The sequence below is a fragment of the Scyliorhinus torazame genome, chromosome 20 (assembly GCF_047496885.1).
Source record: "Scyliorhinus torazame isolate Kashiwa2021f chromosome 20, sScyTor2.1, whole genome shotgun sequence".
Classification (NCBI taxonomy): domain Eukaryota; kingdom Metazoa; phylum Chordata; class Chondrichthyes; order Carcharhiniformes; family Scyliorhinidae; genus Scyliorhinus; species Scyliorhinus torazame.
In genome coordinates this window covers 22,981,685-23,009,520 of record NC_092726.1, presented here as the reverse complement: position 1 = coordinate 23,009,520, position 27,836 = coordinate 22,981,685, and the positions used below count along the sequence as shown (strand labels likewise).

General features: G+C 55.1%; 1 protein-coding gene across 1 annotated transcript; it reads right to left on the bottom strand.

The window, feature by feature from the left end:
• Positions 1-673: 673 nt before the first annotated feature.
• LOC140396963 (STAM-binding protein-like) lies at positions 674-27,836 on the bottom strand. Its single transcript, XM_072485953.1, is given in 11 exon segments — positions 674-1,172; positions 2,135-2,234; positions 5,137-5,228; positions 5,230-5,250; positions 5,609-5,746; positions 6,657-6,781; positions 8,576-8,924; positions 15,753-15,848; positions 17,388-17,463; positions 23,918-24,135; positions 27,738-27,836. Coding segments are annotated over 10 exon segments (1,257 nt in total). The 5' UTR covers positions 24,121-24,135; positions 27,738-27,836; the 3' UTR covers positions 674-1,115.

The window sequence follows — 27,836 nt, the reverse complement described above, 5'->3', positions numbered from 1 at the left end:
ACCCCCACAACCCAAAGATGTGCAGGGTAGGTGGATTGGCCGCGATAAATTGCCCCTTAATTGGGAAAAATTAAAAATATATATATCCATCCCCTTCTTGAAACCATTTACTTCAGACTTCACCGCACCACCGGGCAGTGAGTTCCACAATTCACAAAGGGATCATTGGCACTGTGAGGCAGCAGTGCTAAACAGTCTTCCCCTCCCCACCGCCCCAACGTGGCCGTCAGTCCCTCCACTCGCTCCCTGGACAACAGTCGTTGTGACTCAGCAGAATTCAAAATACGTGCACAGAATTTACAGTGCTGAAGGAGGCCATTCGGCCCATCAAGTCTGCACCGGCCCTTGGCAAGAGAACCCTACTCAAGCCCACGCCTCCACCCCATCCCCGTAACCCCACTTAACCTTTTTGGTCACTAAGGGGCAATTGATCATGGCCAATCCACCTAACCTGCACATCTTTCGGGACTTGTGGGGGGGGGGGGGGGTAACCGGAGCGCCCGGAGGAAGCCCACGCAGACACGGGGGAGAACGTGCAGACTCCGCACCGACAGTGACCCCAGCCGGGAATCGAAACCCGGGACCCTGGCGCTGTGAAGCAACAGTGCTAACCACTGTGCTACCTGATCGAATTGAGGACCAGGAGGAAAAGACAAGAGGCAAAAAAAGCAAATGGCCGCACTTAGTTTATTGATGTGCAAAGCGACAATAACAAGGCCCAATAAAGTTAACAAAGGTCAAAGTGCAGTGAGAGTTAACAAAGAAAAAAGCCCGTTGATAGGCATCTGTCTTAATCTTCCAAGTTTCATCAGCTTAAGTGCAGCAGTGCGGGTTTTTAAATAAAGGCGCTCCCGCTTTCTGTCCACAGAGTTTAGAACTTAACAATATATTAAGTCGTATTTTAGAATGATTACAATCAAATCGGAAATTCCTCAAAAAAATAAAAATGCGGCAGATCTGGAAGGGTTTGAGTTGCAATATCCTCTGCCTGAGGTACTCAAGGCAGTCGACATGGTGGTTAGTGGTTTCGGTCTGCCTGCGATACTCGAAGCAGTCGACATCGTGGTTAGTGGTTTCGACGGAAACCAGGGTTGGTCAGAAGCCAAGGCACCAAATCATCGGAGGTCCAGCACTGTCACGTTTGTGTCCGTTTCAGAAACGTGCGTGCATGCCTGAAAGAAACATGTGGAGAGAGGTTAGTCCGCGTGGGCCGTGGCTCAGGCGGCACCGCTCCCGAGCCGAGCTTGGTGATTCAGAGGCGAGTCCCATTCCAGGGCTTGATGTACCTAAGGGAGTGCTGAAACGTCGGCAGCTATTGATCTTTTGGATGCTACGTGAAGCCTGAGGCCCCACCCGCCTGCTCGGAAAGATCGCGGGGCACTATTTTGAAGAATAGACCCCTCCAATCTGCTCACGATCACACTGCTGTTTGTGGCATCTCGCTGTGCACAACTGAAGCGGCCACGCTTCAAAAAGTGTAGCGGGTGCTTTGGAGGCGACCGGTGGTCATGGAAGTCATGTACAATGTTTCTCTACTGAAATGGTTATTCAGACAGAAACCTGGTAGAGAACCGTGAGAAATTAACAGTCATACCCCGCTCACACCAGGAAGCGACGGGGAAGCAAAAATTCTGGCCTACAACAACCAGATTCCTTGGTTGAGTCCACACCCCTGAGCTCTGAAGGCAGAAGGGGGCCGACACGGGTGCATCTTGGCATGAGAGGAAGTCAGGGGGCATTGACACGGCAGTGGACCAGCATGGGTTTCCCTGCCTGTCAATGGGTAGTGGTAGGGGGGGCTGGCTCTCCGAGTTGCTAGTCCGCTTTGCCTACTGGAAGGCGGGCTGACTTTTAGCATCCAAGCAGGGCAGATCATCGTCTTCACTAAAAAACGCTACTTAAGTATCATTTTGGGACATTCTTCGCCTGTGATCCTGGGGAAGCTGGAAAGAAAACTCCCCCGAGGTCTGAGCTGGCTAAGTGTTCAGACACGCCGTGTCGACTAATCTACCCCACTCCCGGAGCAGAGGACGGGAGACAGGGCCGAATGCCGATCAGCTTTAATGCAAGGCAAAGAGAGTGAGAGGGATTTGCGTTTCCACTCTGCAAGCGACACGCGGCGAACGCCACTTACATTGAACAGAGGCGGGTCCTTCCGGTGAGGGTGAAAGCCCTTCTGCTTACAGACGGATATCTCGTCCATGCCGTGGTCTGTCAGTCTGAAAAAGCCAGACCTGAACAAACAGAGAAGTCGGTCAGAGCAACAGGGCGAGAAACAGCAGCCACACCAAAAGCCTGGGGCAAACCTTCCCACTTTTCCGAAAGGTCTCTGGCGTCGACAGGAAACCTGTCCCCAGTGTTGGAAACAGATAAATGTTGGGCTCTAGCGACGGTTGGCATTCAGACAAATGGTGGGGTCGGTCGCTGCTCCCATTCACTTCGTCTCCCACATTTTCCAACCTTCTCAATGGCTCCGGATCTTTCCCCCAGTTTACTTGGCGCTCAAACTGCTGTCAAAAACTGTCCACGTTGCCATGGGAAGCTGGATGATCACAGCTTCAAACACCTGAGGAAACTGAGGTCAATGGGGGCTAATTGACACACTAATTCTTCTCATGCAGTACGAACTGTTGCTCCTGTTGAAATTTGGTATTCTTACATATGATCTGATGAGTGTAGGATTAAAAACTTTGACAGCATGCCTATTTTTGCCCCACTACGAAGATAAGCGTGGCCTGATACTATGCACATTCTGCCTGGTCTCAGCCATGACTCAGTTAGGGCCTCTGAACCACAAAAAAGAAAGCCAATGATCTTCTCTCAACCACATAGTCAATATTGGACGCTCCACTTCTAAAGTTGTTGAAGTCCGTAAAGTAATGAAAAGCGCTAAATAAATGCAAGTCTTTCTTTTCCGCTGTACACAGCAAGTCGCTCAGAGCCTGCTCCAGTTGCCTGGTGAGAACTAAACGAATGTCTGCTTCAATGATGCCACTAGCTTCAGTTCCCTAGGCTGTGTCAATCCGAGTGTAGGTCCAGCTCCCCCCCCAGTTCCTCCTGATCACTGGAGCCACAAACACACAGGCAACACCGGGCTCACTAACCGATCTAAGATTATCACTCGGGCTCACAATATGGCTCACCTACACTTGCTAGAAGCGACATGTAATCGTAAGCAGGGACCTGTCCTCTTCAGGCAAGTGGAACATGTCCAGGCTTTGAGCATTTTTTGGGGGGAATTAAACAAAAGCATCATAGTTCCCTGCTGTGTCCGCCATGACCAATCAGATTAGACTTGCTCACCAATCAGAACCTTTATCTCATGCAGTATTAACTGTTGCTCCTGTTGAAATTTGGTATTCTTGCATCTGATCTGATGAGTGCCAGATGGAAAACTTCAACAACATGCTTATTTTTGCCCCGCAACGAAGATAAGCGCGGCCTGATACCATTTCCAGCATTTTCTGCATCTCCTCCACCACATTCTATATGCAGATCTCTCGCAGGCAAGCCCAGAGCTTCCTCTGCCTTTGAAAAGTACGGGCACACTGTCCCAAATCCAGCCGCCTCGGAATCGAGGCTGCAGCAGATTTCGGATTTTCCCTGCATTGGGAACCAAGGCCTTCACACAGACTGTCTCTGTACTAATCATTCCTGTCATAAAAATATGAAGGTTGTAGATCCCTGGACTGCAACAATGGGGACCGAGAGAAACTTTGAGACCTTACACAGTGCTGCAATGGACTCGGGTCTGTTTGTGAAACTCTCGCCGATTCCATACTCTGGGACCAGCCTGAGTGTGGCCTTTCCGTTTCCTTACCTAGTCCATTCTGGGAACAGCAGCTGGGAGAAAAAGGTCCTTTTGTTTTAAGACAATTCCGGGTTTTGGGTCGGCCTGATTTGAGACACTCAGTATACTAAGTGCCCAGGATAATAATGCTCGCTCTTTCACGTTATCAAGTGAAACTACGCATATAGTTGCACCTATATCGTTCTCAGCTCACCTGGACAACATTCCTTCTTCAACTAACATCAGCATCATTCAGATTCGCTGGCCCCTTATGGATTTTGCTGGGAGCAATATTACTGCCACAATTGCTTGCAGTGACCTTACTTCAATGGAAGCAACGCTTGAGATAATCAGGAAACGGAAACAAATCCCAGATATCTGATGACAGCCTTTGAATAGTCACCCGTTCCTCTCCCCCCTGCCCCCGCCCCCACCCCCCCCCCCCCCCCCCCCCCCCCACCCCACACAACTCTCCTCCGAATAATAATAATCTTTATTATTGTCACAAGTCGGCTTACATTGACACTGCAATGAAGTTTACTGTGAAAAGCCCCTAGTCGCCACATTCCGGCGCCTGTTCGGGTACACGGAGGGAGAATTCAGAATGTCCGATTCACCCAACAAGCACGTCTTTCGGGGCTTGTGGGAGGGAACCGGAGCGCCCGGAGGAAACCCACGCAGACACGGGGGAGAACGTGCAGATTCCGCACAGACAGTGACCCAAGCCAGGAATCGAACCCGGGACCCTGGCCCTGTGAAGCAACAGTGCTAACGTGCCTCCTCCGAACTCTGCCTCTTCCCCAATAATCAGTCTTGAAAACAGAAGGTTGGACTGCTCTCGTTCCTCCATTAGAGCGTCAAAGTGGATGCAAATATTACTGGCATCGTTGACAAAATCGTGGCTCAGTAGTTTTCTGAACCGTTGTTTGGAGTCTCCCTGCCCCTCCAGATTTGTTTCGCCAGCCTGCCTTGCGGTCCCCGGCCAGAGTACAAGTCGGGCCTTCGGAATGAAACCTGACCCGAGCCCTCCAGGGACTGCGGGAGGCCATTCGTCCCCTCAAGCCCATTCTGTCCCTCAGTTAGAACGGGGCTGATCCGTTATCTTTGGTCCACTTACCCCCACCTTTGCTCCATATCCCTGGACAATCTGCACCCAACAAAAATCTACGCGATCCCAGTTTAGAATTTTCCAATTGAGCACCAACGTTAACGTGCTTTTTGAGGGAGGGGGGGTTCCACATTTTCACTACTTTGTGTACGAAGACGTTCTTCCTGATTTCACTCCTGCAATGTCTCGCTCTAATGTAAAGGTAAGAGAGCACACATTAATTCCATTGCATACTCACTCTTGATACTTGGGCGAACAAACAATAGCTATGGCCTCTGGAAGCATCATCTGGTAGGAGCTGTGGGTGTGAAGGTCCACGCTGGATAGGAAATGCCGTCTGGGTTGGATGGGTCTGGGGGACGCACAGAGAAAGGTTATTTGCAGAGTGACAAACAATCCATCTGCCGCGGTTAAAAAAAAAACAATCACCGTCGCAGTGAGCGACGGTAGGCCATGGATTCAATCACGTTACTGCAAGGATGCAGGACACCGTGAATGGAAGACAGGGGTACCCATCAAGATATCTGCTCCCACGCCCCGCAGGTGATGCACCGGGTGATGTTCAGGGCTGATCTCACTCCCTCCAGAGTGCAGCGCTAACATCCGCTCTACCATCCTGCCTCTGGTACAGTGGTTCCCGAGCAGCAGAGCAGGGCGAATCTCATGGCAGGTGTTCCAGGAAGTCCCGGGCGCGGCACAAACCCACTCACATGGATCCAGCCCAAGGTTATTAGGTCATCTCGGTCCTGAATTAGAAAGAGGTCCTCTTCGTTCTCCGTGTTACAGTAATCAGGGCCCGCAGTCTGTTTCGGCACCAGAACATGGGTTATGGTAAACTCATTCTGCATCTGGAGACAAAATAAACAGATCAGGAGATAACAGCAGTGCTGCCCCCCCCACTACCAATACAAAGAGACGCCCAAAGGAGGGCAGCAATGATGCTGCATTTCTGGCCAGCCCACCATTTATTGTCCATCCCTTGTTGCCCCCCCCGAGGAAGTGGGCGTGAGCTGCTTTTCTGGACCCCTGTCGTAGATACACCCACAGTGCTGTTAGAAAGCTAAATCTCGAGGGCAGCACGGTGGCGCAGTGCTCAGGATTGCTGACGCACAGCGCCGAGGACACGGGTTCGATCCTGGCCCCCGGTCACTGTTCCCTGTGGAGTCTACACGTTCTCCTCGTGTCTGCGTGGGCCTCACCCCCCACAGTAGGCAGATCGGCCACGCTAAACTGCCCCTTAATTGGAACAAAAAAGAATTGGGCACTCTAAAGGTTAAAAAAGATGCTAGTTCTCGCTTTCTGAGTGAGGGAACGGATGTTATAGTTCCAAGTTACGACGGTGTGTGGCTTGGAGGAGAACCTCCAGGTGATGATGTTCCAATGCATTTGCCCTCCTTCCTGGGCACGGTTTAGGCATTGCATCTTGTAGATGGTACACACGGCTGCCACGGTGCAGATTATTTTGTTACAGCTCGTATGTTACAGCTCAGCACTGTCTCGATCGCAAATGCATGGACAAAAATTGAAAGAGAGAGACTCACTACAGCGGCCTCACTGATGTCTAAGCATCTAGTTTCTGATCAAAATTGCAAATCAATGATTGAAGATTAGCTGACTACGAGGTGGCTGCCCAGTCGACTCTCAACACCCATCAAGCCTCTTATTCATCGGTTATCTCCGTTTGATGTGCTTTTCCGGGGCTGAGAGGCGGGAACATCTCCAGTTAGTGACTCACACAAACACACACACGATTCTTACCAGCTTTCCGCACAGAATTCCGCAGGTTTCCACTCCTCGGGCAGTGTTGGCCTCGGCGAGTTGGAGGAATTGACGACACAGCCCTTTCGGAACCACCACATTCCGCAATCTATCCGCGGAGAAGTCTGGTGGAGACACAAATGCACAGATTTCCAATGTGGCCACCACCGCGTCTTACCACCCCCTCAAAAGTACAAACACAATTATTTTCCTGGCCCAATCGCCCAGCCTCGGATCAGCGATCAAAGCAAGGAGCGGCCCGTCCTGTGCGGTGTGGAGAATGCTACCCGGCCTAGCTCCTATTTGGGAGAGTGAGCCTTCCTCAGCTGGGGGCGAAGGACGGCTGCGGGGCGCGTGCGGGCCCATTCAAGCGAAAGCCCACATTCACTTCACGACCGGCCCTAACGGCACACTGCACAGTTTCCAACGCTTCCCAATTCTTAATCAAAACTGAATGGCAATTTTCCCGGTCGATGTAACCTGAGCCAAAGTGACTGCTGGTGCCAGGAGAGGAATACCCTTAATAGAGCTCAGCTTCCCAATGGTTCCCACCTCCGAGCATTGACCCTACAGAATGGATGGTCAAAATGAATTGAAGCCACTTGAATTTAATTATATTAGACATGTGGAAACAGGTCATTTTGTCATCGACACCTGCTTCCCCCAATCCCTTTTTACCTCACATTCCTCTCTATTCCTTTCTCTCTAATGTCCTTAACTAATTATCTTTAATGCATCAAACCTATCTGCCTCAACTTATAAGGTAGCAGAGGCCTTTTCAGGCCTTAGGGGCTTGCTGTCTCCACGAGTCCTCCCTCTCCCAGGTGAGAGTCCGAAGCTCAGGGTTACGTCCACAGAGGTTCCCGTGCGGATAGTGAAGAGCTCAAACCTGGAGGGACAATAGCTGCTGACTGGCGGAGGGAGGATCCGTGTTCAGCACACCTGAGGAAGGATACGGGAGGCGTCCTTATGGATCCTTTGCCCCAGTCACATTGCTGATTGAGTTTGCAAACGGGGGAGCTGCTACGAGCCATTGAGAGGGAAACGCTGGAACGAGAGGTGTGGGGAAAACGAGTAGAGGACCGCTCCTTGGGCAGAGCCGTTCAGGAGAGATGTTAGGAATCACTTCTTCACTCAAAGGGTGGTAGAGGTTTGGAATTCTCTCCCACAAACAGCAGTCGAAGCGAGATCGGTTGTTGATTTTAAATCTGATAGATAGATTTTTGTTAAGCAAAGAGATTAAGGGATATGGGCGAAAGGCCGGTGTTTGGAGTTAGGCCGCAGGTCAGCCATTGAATGACGGGACAGGCTTGAGGGGCTGAATGGCCCACCCCTGTCCCTATATTCCTCGATCCCGACCACTCCTTGCAATGGCGTGGTGCCACATTCACACCACTCTCTGGGTAAAGCCGTTTCTTCTCAATTTCATGCTTGATTTAGTCCTGATTACCCTCCCGTTCTTGGGCAGCACTGCTGCCTCACGGCGCCGAGGACCCGGGTTCGATCCCGGCCCCGGGTCACTGTCCGTGTGGAGTTTGCACATTCTCCCCGTGTCTGCGTGGGTCTCGCCCCCACAACCCAAAGATGTGCAGGGTGGGTGGATTGGCCACGCTAAATTGCCCCTTAATTGGAAAACAAAATGGATTGAGTACTCTAAATTAAAATTGTTAAAAATCCACCTGTTCTGGACTCATCGCCTCTGCGTCTTCAAAATCTTAAAGACCTCTATCAGGTCACTTCTTGTTCAAACTTTCCTGACAGCAATTAAGACCATAAGACATGGGAGCACACGGTCCATTGGGTCTTCTCCGCCATTCAATCATGGCTGATATTTTACTCATCCCCACTCTCCTGCTGTCTCCCCATAAATGAGTAGTTTCTTCATTTAACAGAGTGTATGTGTGTGGAACGGTCCTTACTGTTCCAGTTAGTTCCAGGAGCTGTGGGCTTCAGCGATCGATCGATCACCGGCGGTCCAGCATTGGGGAGAGCTGTGGCAGGCGTTGCTGGAGGGAGATTATTGGGCGGTTTGTGGACGCCTGCTATCAGGGGACAGTCTTTGTGCACAGGGGAGTTCTCCGGCTTTGCGAACTCCTCCAGCACCTTCAGCCTCTCTTTCTCCAGCTCCTGCCGCCTGATCATCTCCTCAAAGGCGTGGAACTGCTCCTGCTCCGCTTGCTGCTGCCGCAGCCGCGCGACCCGCTGCTTCTCATCCTCCAACTCCTGCTGCCGGGCCAGTTCCTGCGAAAACTTTTCATCCTCAATTCGCTGTGAAGAGGACGAGAGAGGTGTCAGTGCAAATAGAGCTCGTCACTCGCAAACGGAGATGTGTCAGTGAAAATAGAGCTCGTCACTCGCAAATAGAGAGGTGTCAGCGATAATAGAGCACGTCACTCACCACTAGGGAGGTGTCAGTGCTAATAAAGCTCGTCACTCACAAACAGAAAGGTGTCAGTGATAATAGAGCACGTCACTCGCGAACAGACCCTGCAGTTTCATTGCAGAGTATGCTGCCTGGCACATCTACATCAGGAACCACACGTGTGTGAGCAATGCTATGGGACTAGCTGTGGGCAATGCTCTGGGACTAGCTGTGGGCAATGCTCTGGGACTAGCTGTGGGACTAGCTGTGGGAAATGCAATGGGAAATGCTATGGGACTAGCTGTGGGCAATGCTATGGGACTAGCTGTGGAAAATGCAATGGGAAATGCTATGGGACTAGCTGTGGGCAATGCTATGGGAATAGCTGTGGGCAATGCTGTGGGAAATGCAATGGGAAATGCTATGGGACTAGCTGTGGGCAATGCTATGGGACTAGCTGTGGGCAATGCTATGGGACTAGCTGTGGGCAATGCTATGGGACTAGCTGTGGGCAATGCTATGGAACTGGCTGTGGGCAATGCTATGGGACTAGCTGTGGGCAATGCTATGGGTCTAGCTGTGGGCAATACTATGGGAATAGCTGTGGGCAATGCTATGGGACTAGCTGTGGGCAATGCTGTGGGACTAGCTGTGGGCAATGCTATGGGAATAGCTGTGGGACTAGCTGTGGGAAATGCAATGGGAAATGCTATGGGACTAGCTGTGGGCAATGCTGTGGGACTAGCTGTGGGCAATGCTATGGGAATAGCTGTGGGCAATGCTATGGGAATAGCTGTGGGCAATGCTATGGGAATAGCTGTGGGCAATGCTATGGGACTAGTTGTGGGCAATGCTATGGGACTAGCTGTGGGCAATGCTATGGGACTAGCTGTGGGCAATGCTCTGGGACTAGCTGTGGGCAATGCTATGGGACTAGCTGTGGGCAATGCTATGGGAATAGCTGTGGACAATGCTATGGGACTAGCTGTGGGCAATGCTATGGGACTAGCTGTGGGCAATGCTGTGGGACTAGCTGTGGGCAATGCTGTGGGACTAGCTGTGGGCAATGCTGTGGGATTAGCTGTGGGCAATGCTATGGGACTAGCTGTGGGCAATGCTATGGGACTAGCTGTGGGCAATGCTATGGGAATAGCTGTGGGCAATGCTGTGGGATTAGCTGTGGGACTAGCTGTGGGAAATGCAATGGGAAATGCTATGGGACTAGCTGTGGGCAATGCTATGGGACTAGCTGTGGGACTAGCTGTGGGAAATGCAATGGGAAATGCTATGGGACTAGCTGTGGGCAATGCTATGGGACTAGCTGTGGGCAATGCTATGGGAATAGCTGTGGGCAATGCTATGGGAATAGCTGTGGGCAATGCTATGGGAATAGCTGTGGGCAATGCTGTGGGACTAGCTGTGGGCAATGCTGTGGGACTAGCTGTGGACAATACTATGGGACTAGCTGTGGGCAATGCTATGGGACTAGCTGTGGGCAATGCTATGGGACTAGCTGTGGGCAATGCTGTGGGACAAGCTGTGGGCAATGCTATGGGACTAGCTGTGGGCAATGCTATGGGACTAGCTGTGGGCAATGCTATGGGACTAGCTGTGGGCAATGCTATGGGAATAGCTGTGGGCAATGCTATGGGACTAGCTGTGGGCAATGCTCTGGGACTAGCTGTGGGCAATGCTATGGGACTAGCTGTGGGCAATGCTATGGGACTAGCTGTGGGCAATGCTATGGGACTAGCTGTGGGCAATGCTATGGGACTAGCTGTGGACAATGCTATGGGACTAGCTGTGGGCAATGCTATGGGACTAGCTGTGGACAATGCTATGGGACTAGCTGTGGGCAATGCTATGGGACTAGCTGTGGGCAATGCTATGGGAATAGCTGTGGGCAATGCTATGGGACTAGCTGTGGGCAATGCTCACGGACTAGCTGTGGGCAATACTATGGGACTAGCTGTGGGCAATACTATGGGACTAGCTGTGGGCAATGCCAGCAGACAGCTGTGGGCAATGCTATGGGACTAGCTGTGGGCAATGCTATGGGACTAGCTGTGGGCAATGCTATGGGACTAGCTGTGGGCAATGCTATGGGACTAGCTGTGGGCAATGCTATGGGACTAGCTGTGGGCAATGCTATGGGACTAGCTGTGGGCAATGCTATGGGACTAGCTGTGGGAAATGCTGTGGGAATAGCTGTGGGCAATACTATGGGAATAGCTGTGGGCAATGCTATGGGACTAGCTGTGGCAATGCTATGGGACTAGCTGTGGGCAATGCTATGGGACTAGCTGTGGGCAATGCTATGGGAATAGCTGTGGGCAATGCTATGGGACTAGCGGTGGGAAATGCTATGGGACTAGCTGGGGGCAATGCTATGGGACTAGCTGGGGGCAATGCTATGGGACTATCTGTGGGCAATGCTATGGGACTAGCTGTGGGCAATGCTATGGGACTAACTGTGGGCAATGCTATGGGACTAGCTGTGGGCAATGCTATGGGACTAGCTGTGGGCAATGCTATGGGACTAGCTGTGGGCAATGCTATGGGACTAGCTGTGGGCAATGCTCTGGGACTAGCTGTGGGCAATGCTCTCGGACTAGCTGTGGGCAATACTATGGGACTAGCTGTGGGCAATGCTATGGGACTAGCTGTGGGCAATGCTATGGGACTAGCTGTGGGCAATGCTGTGGGACTAGCTGTGGGCAATGCTATGGGACTAGCTGTGGAAAATGCTATGGGAATAGCTATGGGACTAGCTGTGGGCAATGCTATGGGAATAGCTGTGGGCAATGCTATGGGACTAGCTTTGGGCAATGCTATGGGACTAGCTGTGGGCAATGCTATGGGACTAGCTGTGGGAAATGCTATGGGAATAGCTGTGGACAATGCTATGGGACTAGCTGTGGGCAATGCTATGGGAATAGCTGTGGGCAATGCTATGGGACTAGCTTTGGGCAATGCTATGGGACTAGCTGTGGGCAATGCTATGGGACTAGCTGTGGGCAATGCTATGGGACTAGCTGTGGGAAATGCTATGGGAATAGCTGTGGACAATGCTATGGGACTAGCTGTGGGCAATGCTATGGGAATAGCTGTGGGCAATGCTATGGGAATAGCTGTGGGCAATGCTATGGGAATAGCTGTGGGCAATGCTATGGGACTAGCTGTGGGCAATGCTATGGGAATAGCTGTGGGCAATGCTATGGGACTAACTGTGGGCAATGCTATGGGACTAGCTGTGGGCAATGCTATGGGACTAGCTGTGGGCAATGCTATGGGACTAGCTGCGGGCAATGCTATGGGACTAGCTGTGGGCAATGCTATGGGACTGGCTGTGGACAATGCTATGGGACTGGCTGTGGACAATGCTATGGGACTAGCTGTGGGCAATGCTATGGGACTAGCTGTGGGAAATGCTATGGGAATAGCTGTGGGCAATGCTATGGGACTAGCTGTGGGCAATGCTATGGGAATAGCTGTGGGCAATGCCAGCAGACAGCTGTGGGCAATGCTCTGGAACTAGCTGTGGGCAATGCTATGGGACTAGCTGTGGGCAATGCTCTGGGACTAGCTGTGGGCAATGCTATGGGACTAGCTGTGGGAAATGCAATGGGAATAGCTGTGGGCAATGCTATGGGACTAGCTGTGGGCAATGCTATGGGACTAGCTGTGGGCAATGCAATGGGAATAGCTGTGGGCAATGCTATGGGACTAGCTATGGGCAATGCTATGGGACTAGCTATGGGCAATGCTATGGGACTAGCTGTGGGCAATGCTATGGGACTAGCTGGGGGCAATGCTATGGGACTAGCTGGGGGCAATGCTATGGGACTAGCTGTTGGCAATGCTATGGGAATAGCTGTGGGCAATGCTATGGGAATAGCTGTGGGCAATGCTCTGGGACTAGCTGTGGGCAATACTATGGGACTAACTGTGGACAATGCTATGGGAATAGCTGTGGGCAATGCTATGGGACTAGCTGTGGGCAATGCTATGGGAATAGCTGTGGGCAATGCTATGGGAATAGCTGTGGGCAATGCTATGGGAATAGCTGTGGGCAATGCTATGGGACTAGCTGTGGGCAATGCTATGGGAATAGCTGTGGGCAATGCTATGGGACTGGCTGTGGGCAATGCTATGGGACTAGCTGTGGGCAATTCTATGGGACTAGCTGTGGGCAATGCTATGGGACTGGCTGTGGGCAATGCTATGGGACTAGCTGTGGGCAATGCTATGGGAATAGCTGTGGGCAATACTATGGGAATAGCTGTGGGCAATGCTATGGGAATAGCTGTGGGCAATGCTATGGGAATAGCTGTGGGCAATGCTATGGGAATAGCTGTGGGCAATACTATGGGAATAGCTGTGGGCAATGCTATGGGAATAGCTGTGGGCAATGCTATGGGCAATGCTATGGGAATAGCTGTGGGCAATGCTATGGGAATAGCTGTGGGCAATGCTCTGGGACTAGCTGTGGGCAATGCTATGGGACTAGCTGTGGGCAATGCTATGGGAATAGCTGTGGGCAATGCTCTGGGACTAGCTGTGGGCAATGCTATGGGACTAGCTGTGGGCAATGCTCTGGGACTAGCTGTGGGCAATGCTATGGGACTAGCTGTGGGCAATGCTATGGGACTAGCTGTGGGCAATGCTATGGGACTAGCTGTGGGCAATGCTCTGGGACTAGCTGTGGGCAATGCTATGGGACTGGCTGTGGACAATGCTATGGGACTGGCTGTGGGCAATGCTATGGGACTGGCTGTGGGCAATGCTATGGGACTAGCTGTGGGCAATGCTATGGGACTAGCTGTGGACAATGCTATGGGAATAGCTGTGGGCAATGCTATGGGACTAGCTGTGGGCAATGCTATGGGACTAGCTGTGGGCAATGCTATGGGACCAGCTGTGGGCAATGCTATGGGACCGGCTGTGGGCAATGCTATGGGACCGGCTGTGGGCAATGCTATGGGACTGGCTGTGGGCAATGCTATGGGACCGGCTGTGGGCAATGCTATGGGACTGGCTGTGGGCAATGCTATGGGACTAGCTGTGGGCAATGCTATGGGACTAGCTGTGGACAATGCTATGGGACTAGCTGTGGGCAATGCTATGGGACTAGCTGTGGGCAATGCTATGGGACTAGCTGTGGGCAATGCTATGGGACTAGCTGTGGGCAATGCTATGGGAATAGCTGTGGGCAATGCTATGGGAATAGCTGTGGGCAATGCTATGGGAATAGCTGTGGGCAATGCTATGGGACTAGCTGTGGGCAATGCTATGGGAATAGCTGTGGGCAATGCTATGGGACTAGCTGTGGGCAATGCTATGGGACTAGCTGTGGGCAATGCTATGGGACTAGCTGTGGGCAATGCTATGGGACTAGCTGTGGGCAATGCTATGGGAATAGCTGTGGGCAATGCTATGGGAATAGCTGTGGGCAATGCTATGGGACTAGCTGTGGGCAATGCTATTGGACTAGCTGTGGGCAATGCTATGGGACTAGCTGTGGGCAATGCTATGGGACTAGCTGTGGGCAATGCTCTGGGACTAGCTGTGGGCAATGCTATGGGACTAGCTGTGGACAATGCTATGGGACTAGCTGTGGGCAATGATATGGGACTAGCTGTGGACAATGCTATGGGACTAGCTGTGGACAATGCTATGGGACTAGCTGTGGGCAATGCTATGGGACTAGCTGTGGGCAATGCTATGGGACCAGCTGTGGGCAATGCTATGGGAATAGCTGTGGGCAATGCTATGGGACTAGCTGTGGGCAATGCTCTGGGACTAGCTGTGGGCAATGCTCTGGGACTAGCTGTGGGCAATGCTATGGGACCAGCTGTGGGCAATGCTATGGGAATAGCTGTGGGCAATACTATGGGAATAGCTGTGGGCAATGCTATGGGACTAGCTGTGGGCAGTGCTATGGGAATAGCTGTGGGCAATGCTATGGGAATAGCTGTGGGCAATGCTATGGGAATAGCTGTGGGCAATGCTATGGGAATAGCTGTGGGCAATGCTATGGGACTAGCTGTGGGCAGTGCTATGGGAATAGCTGTGGGCAATGCTATGGGACTAGCTGTGGGCAATGCTATGGGACTAGCTGTGGGCAATGCTATGGGACTAGCTGTGGGCAATGCTATGGGACTAGCTGTGGGCAATGCTATGGGACTAGCTGTGGGCAATGCTATGGGACTAGCTGTGGGCAATGCTATGGGACTAGCTGTGGGCAATGCTCTGGGACTAGCTGTGGGCAATACTATGGGACTAGCTGTGGGCAATGCTATGGGACTAGCTGTGGGCAATGCTATGGGACTAGCTGTGGGCAATGCTATGGGACTAGCTGTGGGCAATGCTATGGGACTAGCTGTGGGCAATGCTATGGGACTAGCTGTGGGCAATGCTATGGGACTAGCTGTGGGCAATGCTATGGGACTAGCTGTGGGCAAAGCTATGGGACCAGCTGTGGGCAATGCCAGCGGACAGTTGTGGGCAATACTATGGGACTAGTTGTGAGCAATGCGACGGGACTGGCTGCAGGTTATGCCAGTGGACAGCTGAGGACAATGCCACAGGTGAGCCTTTGACCTGTTTTCCCCCTCAGTTACAGTGTTTCCCCCCCGCCTGCTGTACAGAAAAGGTCCTTCTGTCGGTGGGAGGTGGTGCCAAGTAAAGACTGGGACCGACTGCCCAGCACAGCTTGTGTTGAGCTGGTTTACCTGTAGCTCCTGATGCTCGGCATATTCAACTGCGTATCTCTTCAGAAGCTCAGTCTTCAGCTGCTCAGCCCTTGGAAAGGCAATCTCTTTCAGCTTCTGTCACACACAGGGAAAGGTGCAGTATTTTACACTGGGCAGCTTCCTCCATTCAAAGTTTTACTCACTTGCTTTGCAACCGACATACGCACCCACACACCCACCCACATACACACGCACCCACATACGCACCCACATACACCCACACACATGCACCCCCACACACGCACCCCCACACACGCACCCCCACACACGCACCCCCACACACGCACCCCCACACACGCACCCCCACACACGCACCCCCACACACGCACCCCCACACACGCACCCCCACACACGCACCCCCACACACGCACCCCCACACACGCACCCCCACACACGCACCCCCACACACGCACGCACCCACACACACACGCACCCACACACGCACCCACCCACACACACGCACCCACACACACACGCACCCACACGCACACACGCACCCACACGCACACACGCACCCACACGCACACACGCACCCACACGCACCCACACACACACACGCACCCACACACACACACGCACCCACACACACACACGCACCCACACACACACACACACCCACACACACGCACCCACACACACGCACCCACACACACGCACCCACACACACGCACCCACACACACGCACCCACACGCACCCACACACACGCACCCACACACACGCACCCACACACACGCACCCACACACACCCACCCACACCCACACCCACCCACACCCGCACCCACCCACCCACTGCTTCCCTCTATCCTCTTGCAGTGTTCATAGAATCCCGACAGTGCAGAAGGAGGTCTTTGGCCCATCGGCTCTGCACCGACCCTCCCAAAGAGCACCCCACCCAGGTCCACTAAATTGCCCCTTAGTGTCCAAAAGGTTAGGTGGGGTTGCTGGGTTACGGGGTAGGACAGGGGATTGGGCCTAAGTAGGGTGCTCTTTCAGAGGGTCGGTGCTGACTTGATGGGCCAATGGCCTCCTTCTGCACTTTAGGAATCCTGTGGTTTTACAGAGATGGTTTGGGATCATCATCCAGCCCCGAGGGGGTTAACCTCCAACCACATTCTGGCAATTCAACCGTGGCCGGCACCACGGGCAAGCCAGATCTCAGCCAGTCACGGCCGGGATAACCGTGGCGTTCCGACGAAGAATCCCCAGTGGTAATTATGCTGATGAGGGCAGGGAGCGGCACAACACAAAATGCACATTGTCCCTCCTCTGCCTGGCTCTCCAACGCTGCATTCAACAATGGGAACCCAGTATTTGCGAATACAACGGGCTGAGGAAGACACAGTGACCCTCTGTGTTCTGCCCCTTTTTGCTGCGTGTGCCTTTTCACTGTGGGAATTCTGAACTGACCCAAGTTAACCGGGGCAGAGTGAGCCTGCTGTGTGGGTGTACATCTGAGTAGCCGCGCGGAACATGCTGACCCAAGCAGCATAATTTAATGGCGAGGCAGCATGGATACACTGGGCAAAGAGAAAGTCATTCAGCCACACTACCCCAGCAGAGTGGCCGTTCCTAGGTTTCCAGCGGATTGCTACATGACCGGGGCTCTTTCTTACCTTGATTGTCTCCTTCTTCTCAGGAATCACGCCGGTTTTGTAGTCCCGATGTTTGGGAAGCTTTTCCAAGAACAACCTGGGTAACAAGCAGAAAATAAGAATGACATACTTGCAGGCCAGGACAGACGTGGCAAGTCTGTGGATCGCAGAGGTTCCACCTGGACACGAAGCGGAGGTGGGTTCCACTGAAAGAACTCGTCAATGAACCTTCAACAGCACTTTCCAAAACCGTCACCGTGACCATCTAGAAGGACAAGGGCAGCAGATACCTGGGAACCCCACCACCTGGAGGTTCCCCTCCGAGTCACTCACCACCCCGACTTGGAAATATATCGGACGTTCCTTCACAGTCGCTGGGGCAAAATCCTCTCTCCCTAACAGCACTGTGGGTGTACCTACACCACACGGACTGCAGCGGCTCAAGAAGGCGGGTTAGGTGGATTGGCCATGCTAAATTGCCCTTAGTGTCCAAATAGGTTAAGTGGAGTTATGGGGCTAGGATGGAGGCGTGGGCTTAAGTAGGGTGCTCTTTCCAAGGGCCGGTGCAGACTCGATGGGCCGAATGGTCTTCTTCAGCACTGAAAATTCTATGGTCTCACCACCACTTTCTCAAAGGGCAACTAGGGATGGGCAGTAAATGCTGGACAAGCCAACAATGTCCACATTGGATCAGAAAATAAAAAATTATATTTAAAAACATTGTTAATCCCAACCTTTTCCAGATCTCAGTACTGACCCTCTGACAGTGCAGCACTCCCTCAGTACTGACCCTCTGACAGTGCAGCACTCCCTCAGTACTGACGCTCTGACAGTGCGGCACTCCCTCAGTACTGACCCTCTAACAGTGCAGCACTCCCTCAGTACTGACCCTCTGACAGTGCAGCACTCCCTCAGTACTGACCCTCTGAAGGTGCAGCGCTCCCTCAGTACTGACCCTCTGACAGTGCAGCACTCCCTCAGTACTGACTCTCTGACAGTGCAGCACTCCCTCAGTACTGACCCTCTGACAGTGCAGCACTCCCTCAGTACTGACCCTCTGACAGTGCAGCACTCCCTCAGTACTGACCCTCTGACAGTGCAGCGCTCCCTCAGTACTGACCCTCTGACAGTGCAGCACTCCCTCAGTACTGACCCTCTGACAGTGCAGCACTCCCTCAGTACTGACCCTCTGACAGTGCAGCGCTCCCTCAGTACTGACCCTCTGACAGTGCAGCACTCCCTCAGTACTGACCCTCTGACAGTGCGGCACTTCCTCAGTACTGACCCTCTGACAGTGCGGCACTCCCTCAGTACTGACCCTCTAACAGTGCAGCACTCCCTCAGTACTGACCCTCTGAAGGTGCAGCGCTCCCTCAGTACTGACCCTCTGACAGTGCAGCACTCCCTCAGTACTGACCCTCTGACAGTGCGGAACTCCCTCAGTACTGACCCTCTAACAGTGCAGCACTCCCTCAGTACTGACCCTCTGAAGGTGCAGCGCTCCCTCAGTACTGACCCTCTGACAGTGCAGCACTCCCTCAGTACTGACCCTCTGACAGTGCAGCTCTCCCTCAGTACTGACCCTCTGACAGTGCAGCACTCCCTCAGTACTGACTCTCTGACAGTGCAGCACTCCCTCAGTACTGACCCTCTGACAGTACAGCACTCCCTCAGTACTGACCCTCTGACAGTGCAGCACTCCCTCAGTACTGACTCTCTGACAGTGCAGCACTCCCTCAGTACTGACCCTCTGAAGGTGCAGCGCTCCCTCAGTACTGACCCTCTGACAGTGCAGCACTCCCTCAGTACTGACTCTCTGACAGTGCAGCACTCCCTCAGTACTGACCCTCTGACAGTGCAGCACTCCCTCAGTACTGACCCTCTGACAGTGCGGTACTCCCTCAGTACTGACCCTCTGACAGTGCAGCTCTCCCTCAGTACTGACCCTCTGACAGTGCAGCACTCCCTCAGTACTGACTCTCTGACAGTGCAGCACTCCCTCAGTACTGACCCTCTGACAGTGCAGCACTCCCTCAGTACTGACCCTCTGACAGTGCAGCACTCCCTCAGTACTGACTCTCTGACAGTGCAGCACTCCCTCAGTACTGACCCTCTGAAGGTGCAGCGCTCCCTCAGTACTGACCCTCTGACAGTGCAGCACTCCCTCAGTACTGACTCTCTGACAGTGCAGCACTCCCTCAGTACTGACCCTCTGACAGTGCAGCACTCCCTCAGTACTGACCCTCTGACAGTGCAGCACTCCCTCAGTACTGACCCTCTGAAGGTGCAGCGCTCCCTCAGTACTGACCCTCTGACAGTGCAGCACTCCCTCAGTACTGACCCTCTGACAGTGCGGCACTCCCTCAGTACTGACCCTCTAACAGTGCGGCACTCCCTCAGTACTGACCCTCTGACAGTGCAGCACTCCCTCAGTACTGACCCTCTGACAGTGCAGCACTCCCTCAGTACTGACCCTCTGACAGTGCAGCACTCCCTCAGTACTGACCCTCTGACAGTGCAGCACTTCCTCAGTACTGACCCTCTGACAGTGCAGCACTCCCTCAGTACTGACCCTCTGACAGTGCAGCACTCCCTCAGTACTGACCCTCTGACAGTGCAGCACTCCCTCAGTACTGACCCTCTGACAGTGCAGCACTTCCTCAGTACTGACCCTCTGACAGTGCAGCACTCCCTCAGTACTGACCCTCTGACAGTGCGGCACTCCCTCAGTACTGACCCTCTGACAGTGCAGCACTTCCTCAGTACTGACCCTCTGACAGTGCAGCACTTCCTCAGTACTGACCCTCTGACAGTGCAGCTCTCCCTCAGTACTGACCCTCTGACAGTGCGGCACTTCCTCAGTACTGACCCTCTGACAGTGCGGCACTCCCTCAGTACTGACCCTCTGACAGCGCGGCACTCCCTCAGTACTGACCCTCTGACAGTGCAGCACTCCCTCAGTACTGACCCTCTGACAGTGCAGCACTCCCTCAGTACTGACCCTCTGACAGTGCAGCACTTCCTCAGTACTGACCCTCTGACAGTGCAGCACTTCCTCAGTACTGACCCTCTGACAGTGCAGCTCTCCCTCAGTACTGACCCTCTGACAGTGCAGCACTTCCTCAGTACTGACCCTCTGACAGTGCAGCACTCCCTCAGTACTGACCCTCTGACAGTGCAGCACTCCCTCAGTACTGACCCTCTGACAGTGCAGCACTCCCTCAGTACTGACTCTCTGACAGTGCAGCACTCCCTCAGTACTGACCCTCTGACAGTGCAGCACTCCCTCAGTACTGACCCTCTGACAGTGCAGCACTCCCTCAGTACTGACCCTCTGACAGTGCAGCACTCCCTCAGTACTGACTCTCTGACAGTGCGGCACTCCCTCAGCACTGACCCTCTGACGTTGCAGCACTCCCTCAGTACTGACCCTCTGACAGTGCAGCACTCCCTCAGTACTAACCCTCTGACAGTGCAGCACTCCCTCAGTACTGACCCTCTGACAGTGCAGCACTCCCTCAGTACTGACTCTCTGACAGTGCAGCACTCCCTCAGTACTGACCCTCTGACAGTGCAGCACTCCCTCAGTACTGACCCTCTGACAGTGCAGCACTCCCTCAGTACTGACCCTCTGACAGTGCAGCACTCCCTCAGTACTGACTCTCTGACAGTGCGGCACTCCCTCAGCACTGACCCTCTGACGTTGCAGCACTCCCTCAGTACTGACCCTCTGACAGTGCAGCACTCCCTCAGTACTAACCCTCTGACAGTGCAGCACTCCCTCAGTACTGACCCTCTGACAGTGCAGCACTCCCTCAGTACTGACTCTCTGACAGTGCAGCACTCCCTCAGTACTGACCCTCTGACGTTGCAGCACTCCCTCAGTACTGACCCACTGACAGTGCAGCACTCCCTCAGTACTGACCCTCTGACAGTGCAGCACTCCCTCAGTACTGACCCTCTGACAGTGCAGCACTCCCTCAGTACTGACTCTCTGACAGTGCGGCACTCCCTCAGCACTGACCCTCTGACAGTGCAGCACTCCCTCAGTACTGACCCTCTGACAGTGCAGCACTCCCTCAGTACTGACCCTCTGACAATGCAGCACTCCCTCAGTACTGACCCTCTGACAGTGCGGCACTCCCTCAGTACTGACCCTCTGACAGTGCAGCACTCCCTCAGTACTGACCCTCTGACAGTGCAGCACTCCCTCAGTACTGACCCTCCGACAGTGCGGCACTCCCTCAGTACTGACCCTCTGACAGTGCAGCACTCCCTCAGTACTGACCCTCTGACAGTGCAGCACTCCCTCAGTACTGACCCTCTGACAGTGCAGCACTCCCTCAGTACTGACCCTCTGACAGTGCAGCACTCCCTCAGTACTGACCCTCTGACAGTGCAGCACTCCCTCAGTACTGACTCTCTGACAGTGCGGCACTCCCTCAGCACTGACCCTCTGACAGTGCAGCACTCCCTCAGTACTGACCCTCTGACAGTGCAGCACTCCCTCAGTACTGACCCTCTGACAATGCAGCACTCCCTCAGTACTGACCCTCTGACAGTGCGGCACTCCCTCAGTACTGACCCTCTGACAGTGCAGCACTCCCTCAGTACTGACCCTCTGACAGTGCAGCACTCCCTCAGTACTGACCCTCCGACAGTGCGGCACTCCCTCAGTACTGACCCTCTGACAGTGCAGCACTCCCTCAGTACTGACCCTCTGACAGTGCAGCACTCCCTCAGTACTGACCCTCTGACAGTGCAGCACTCCCTCAGTACTGGCCCTCTGACAGTGCAGCGCTCCCTCAATACTGACCCTCTGACAGTGCAGCGCTCCCTCAGTATTGACCCTCTGACAGTGCAACACCCCCTCAGTACTGACCCTCTGACAGTGCAGCGCTCCCTCAGTACTGACCCTCTGACAGTGCGGCGCTCCCTCAGTACTGACTCTCTGGCAGTGCAGCACTCCCTCAGTACTGACCCTCTGACAGTGCAGCACTCCCTCAGTATTGACCCTCTGACAGTGCAGCACTCCCTCAGTACTGACCCTCTGACAGTGCAGCACTCCCTCAGTACTGACCCTCTGACAGTGCAGCACTCCCTCAGTACTGACCCTCTGACAGTGCAGCACTCCCTCAGTACTGACTCTCTGACAGTGCGGCACTCCCTCAGCACTGACCCTCTGACAGTGCAGCACTCCCTCAGCACTGACCCTCTGACAGTGCAGCACTCCCTCAGTACTGACCCTCTGACAGTGCAGCACTCCCTCAGTACTGACCCTCTGACAGTGCAGCAATCACTCAGTACTGACCCTCTGACAGTGCAGCACTCCCTTAGTACTGACCCTGTGACAGTGCAGCACTGCCTCAGTACTGACCCTCTGACAGTGCAGCACTCCCTCAGTACTGACCCTCTGACAGTGCAGCACTTCCTCAGTACTGACCCTCTGACAGTGCAGCACTCCCTCAGCACTGACCCTCTGACAGTGCAGCACTCCCTCAGTACTGACCCTCTGACAGTGCAGCACTCCCTCAGTACTGACCCTCTGACAATGCAGCACTCCCTCAGTACTGACCCTCTGACAGTGCGGCACTCCCTCAGTACTGACCCTCTGACAGTGCGGCACTCCCTCAGTACTGACCCTCTGACAGTGCAGCACTCCCTCAGTACTGACCCTCTGACAGTGCAGCACTCCCTCAGTACTGACCCTCCGACAGTGCGGCACTCCCTCAGTACTGACCCTCTGACAGTGCAGCACTCCCTCAGTACTGACCCTCTGACAGTGCAGCACTCCCTCAGTACTGACCCTCTGACAGTGCAGCACTCCCTCAGTACTGGCCCTCTGACAGTGCAGCGCTCCCTCAATACTGACCCTCTGACAGTGCAGCGCTCCCTCAGTATTGACCCTCTGACAGTGCAACACCCCCTCAGTACTGACCCTCCGACAGTGCGGCACTCCCTCAGTACTGACCCTCTGACAGTGCAGCACTCCCTCAGTACTGACCCTCTGACAGTGCAGCACTCCCTCAGTACTGACCCTCTGACAGTGCAGCACTCCCTCAGTACTGGCCCTCTGACAGTGCAGCGCTCCCTCAATACTGACCCTCTGACAGTGCAGCGCTCCCTCAGTATTGACCCTCTGACAGTGCAACACCCCCTCAGTACTGACCCTCTGACAGTGCAGCGCTCCCTCAGTACTGACCCTCTGACAGTGCGGCGCTCCCTCAGTACTGACTCTCTGGCAGTGCAGCACTCCCTCAGTACTGACCCTCTGACAGTGCAGCACTCCCTCAGTATTGACCCTCTGACAGTGCAGCACTCCCTCAGTATTGACCCTCTGACAGTGCAGCACTCCCTCAGTACTGACCCTCTGACAGTGCAGCACTCCCTCAGTACTGACCCTCTGACAGTGCAGCACTCCCTCAGTACTGGCCCTCTGACAGTGCAGCACTCCCTCAGTACTGACCCTCTGACAATGCAGCACTCCCTCAGTAGTAACCCTCCTTTCGTTAACCAGTAACATGCAATAGGGTGACAATGGGCGACCTTACGTGATGTACTTATTGTAGAGCACAAATGCACTCTCCAGGTTGCCTTCATCCACATAAACGGAGGCCATTCGAATCATTTCGACACCAGATCGGAAGTATCTCCGTGGAGGGACATCTTCATTTACATCCACCGAGCTCCCCTTCTTGGTGAGGGCCCGTACTCGCTCCTCGGGAGCCAAGCTTACATCGGAGTGTTCCGGCATCGTACGCTGCTCACCCTAATCAAGGGAAACAGTGGCTCAGTGTGAAGACATCACGCAATGGCAAAGAGTCACATCTCATTGTACCGGTTTAGAAAAATGCACTCAATGTTGCTGCTCGCTGATAGATCGATGATCAGCACACTGGGATCGCTGGAGAAATTACTGTGGGCCCCCTGGCCCTGAGCACTCTCTCTTCCCTCAGGCTCAGCCGTGATGCTTCCACAGTTCAATATCCTGCTGGAACTTGCTGCCAAGCGCCACACTTGTAGACGGCCAACATGGGGATGGGCCATCAGAGGGCGATCAGCGCCGATGGCAACTGAACCTTAGGTGTAACGGAACCCTCAGGGTGTAAGAAACGGGGCAGCAGAGTGACATTTACCTGACAGGGTCACGATACACAGGTCACTATCTATTCCAAGACTGGTTGTGGTGGGAACAGGAGGGGGCCATTCATCCCCTCGAACCTCTGGCCAAACCTGCCATGTCCCCAAATAGCTTTGGCTAACAAAAGATCTGGCCAAATGAGATTTCAAAACATCCACTTCTCTCTGGGCGAGAGAATATCAAAGATTCTTGCACAGTGGCTAGCTCTGCTGCCTCACGGCGCCGAGGACCCGGATGTTAGGACACCTGCCCTGTTCCTGGTTTGCTCCATTCCTCCTTGTTTTAAAAGCAGGCTTATACTTTTAATCCAGAGGGGCTGGCAAATCGACTCTGGTTGGTCGAGGTGTTGCCGTGGAGAAAGCAATGGAAACTATCAGTTCCCCAAGCTCCTGGGGAATTCAAATGAGACACGAGGCTTGGATGTATTCCTTTTGTTTGCACAGTGCGGGTTCCTGTGCAGAACAGCACACAGTCCTCCATGCTGCATTCGCCTTCAGAGCCCCCGGTTTGGCATCCATGGTGAATTTTGATATCCATTGGCTTATTCCCAATCATTTATCATGAATTTGGCGGCACGGTGGCACAGTGGTTAGCACTGCTGCCTCACGGATCTGAGGATCTGGGTTTGATCCCGGCCCCGGGTCACTGTCCGGGTGGAGTTTTCACATTCTCCCCTCGTCTGCATGAGGTTCACCCCCACAACCCAAAGATGTGCAGGTTAGGTGGATAGGCCACGCTAAATTGCCCCATAATTGGAAAAAATAAAGAAAGGAAATTCCAAATACATGACATTGACTTCAATACCCTTATCGAGCATAAGCACGTTGGCTACCTCCAACCAGGGAGGGGTCTGGTTGTCACGGGGAGGGGTCTGGTTGTCAGATGTTAGGGGCCTGGTTCTCTGGAGGAGGTGCCCTGTTGTCAAGTGGAGGATCCGGTTTGCCAGGGGCATGGACGTGTAGCCAGGGGTGGGTCAGGTTGCCAGGGGCATGGACGGGTATCCAGGGGCGGGGTCAGGTTGCCAGGGGCGGGGTCAGGTTGCCAGGGGACAGGTTGCGAGGGGCATGGACGTGTAGCCAGGGGTGGGTCAGGTTGCCGGGGCATGGCTGGGTATCCAGGGGCGGGGTCAGGTTGCCAGGGGCATGGCCGGGTATCCAGGGGCGGGGTCAGGTTGCCAGGGGACAGGTTGCGAGGGGCATGGACGTGTAGCCAGGGGTGGGTCAGGTTGCCAGGGGCATGGACGGGTATCCAGGGGCAGGGTCAGGTTGCCAGGGGCATGGCCGGGTATCCAGTGGCGGGGTCAGGTTGCCAGGGGCGGGGTCAGGTTGCCAGGGGACAGGTTGCGAGGGGCATGGACGTGTAGCCAGGGGTGGGTCAGGTTGCCAGGGGTGGGGTCAGGTTGCCAGGGGCATGGACGGGTATCCAGGGGCGGGGTCAGGTTGCCGGGGCATAGATGGGTAGCCAGGGGCGGGGTCAGGTTGCTGGGGCATGGCCGGGTAGCCAGGGGCGGGGTCAGGTTGCCAGAGGCATGGATGGGTATCCAGGGGCGGGGTCAGGTTGCCGGGGCATAGATGGGTAGCCAGGGGCGGGGTCAGGTTGCTGGGGCATGGCCGGGTAGCCAGGGGCAGGGTCAGGTTGCCAGGGGCAGGGTCAGGGTCAGGTTGCTTGGGTAGGGTCGGGTTACCAGGAGAGTGGCTTGGTTGCCAGGGGAGGGGGCCAGGTTACCAGGGGCGGGTCCAGGTGACCAGGGGCAGGGTCTAGTTGTCAGGAGAGGGGGGACAGGGTTCCAAGTGGAGGGTGCCGGGTTGCTTGAGGCGGTGCCTGGGTCTCAGTGGGGATGGGCCTGGTCTCAGTGGGGAGGGGCCTGGTCTCAGTGGGGAGGGGCCTGGTCTCAGTGGGGAGGGGCCTGGTCTCAGTGGGGAGGGGCCTGGTCTCAGTGGGGAGGGGTCTGGTCTCAGTGGGGAGGGGCCTGGTCTCAGTGGGGAGGGGCCTGGTCTCAGAGGGGAGGGGCCTGGTCTCAGTGGGGAGGGGCCTGGTCTCAGAGGGGCGGGGCCTGGTCTCAGTGGGGGGGGGGCCTGGTCTCAGAGGGGGGGCCTGGTCTCAGAGGGGAGGGGCCTGGTCTCAGTGGGGAGGGGCCTGGTCTCAGTGGGGAGGGGCCTGGTCTCAGTGGGGGGGGGGCCTGGTCTCAGTGGGGGGGGGCCTGGTCTCAGTGGGGAGGGGCCTGGTCTCAGAGGGGAGGGGCCTGGTCTCAGTGGGGAGGGGCCTGGTCTCAGTGGGGGGGGGCCTGCTCTCGGTGGAGAGGGGCCTGGTCGCAGTGGGGAGGGGCCTGGTCTCAGTGGGGAGGGGCCTGGTCGCAGTGGGGAGGGGCCTGGTCTCAGTGGGGGGGGCCTGGTCTCAGTGGGGGGGGCCTGGTCTCAGTGGGGGGGGCCTGGTCTCAGTGGGGAGGGGCCTGGTCTCAGTGGGGAGGGGCCTGGTCGCAGTGGGGAGGGGCCTGGTCTCAGTGGGGAGGGGCCTGGTCTCAGTGGGGAGGGGCCTGGTCTCAGTGGGGAGGGGCCTGGTCTCAGTGGGGGGGGGGCCTGCTCTCGGTGGGGAGGGGCCTGGTCTCAGAGGGGAGGGGCCTGGTCTCAGAGGGGAGGGGCCTGGTCTCAGAGGGGAGGGGCCTGGTCTCAGAGGGGAGGGGCCTGGTCTCAGTGGGGGGGGGCCTGGTCTCAGTGGGGGGGGGCCTGCTCTCGGTGGGGAGGGGCCTGGTCTCAGAGGGGAGGGGCCTGGTCTCAGTGGGGAGGGGCCTGGTCTCAGAGGGGAGGGGCCTGGTCTCAGAGGGGAGGGGCCTGGTCTGAGAGGGGAGGGGCCTGGTCTCAGTGGGGAGGGGCCTGGTCTCAGAGGGGAGGGGCCTGGTCTCAGAGGGGAGGGGCCTGGTCTCAGAGGGGAGGGGCCTGGTCTCAGTGGGGGGGGCCTGGTCTCGGTGGGGAGGGGCCTGGTCTCAGAGGGGAGGGGCCTGGTCTCAGTGGGGAGGGGCCTGGTCTCAGAGGGGAGGGGCCTGGTCTCAGTGGGGAGGGGCCGGAGCCCCTGCCCCGAGCCCGGTGAGTGGTGCCAGTTCCGGCCGCTATGGGCTGCTGCCGCCCGGATCGCCCTTCCGGGAGTCCCGCCTCCCTCCGGCCGCTCTTGTTGCCTCAGCTCTGGGGAGGGAGAATATAAAACTGAGAGGACGGCGCTGCCCCTCCCTCACTCACCCGCCCCGCTCCGCCGCTCGGCTCCCCGCTCACTGGAGGCGGGATGAGCAACAGCAACTGGGCCTCTGCCCCGCCCACCGCAGCTGCATGATGGGGAAC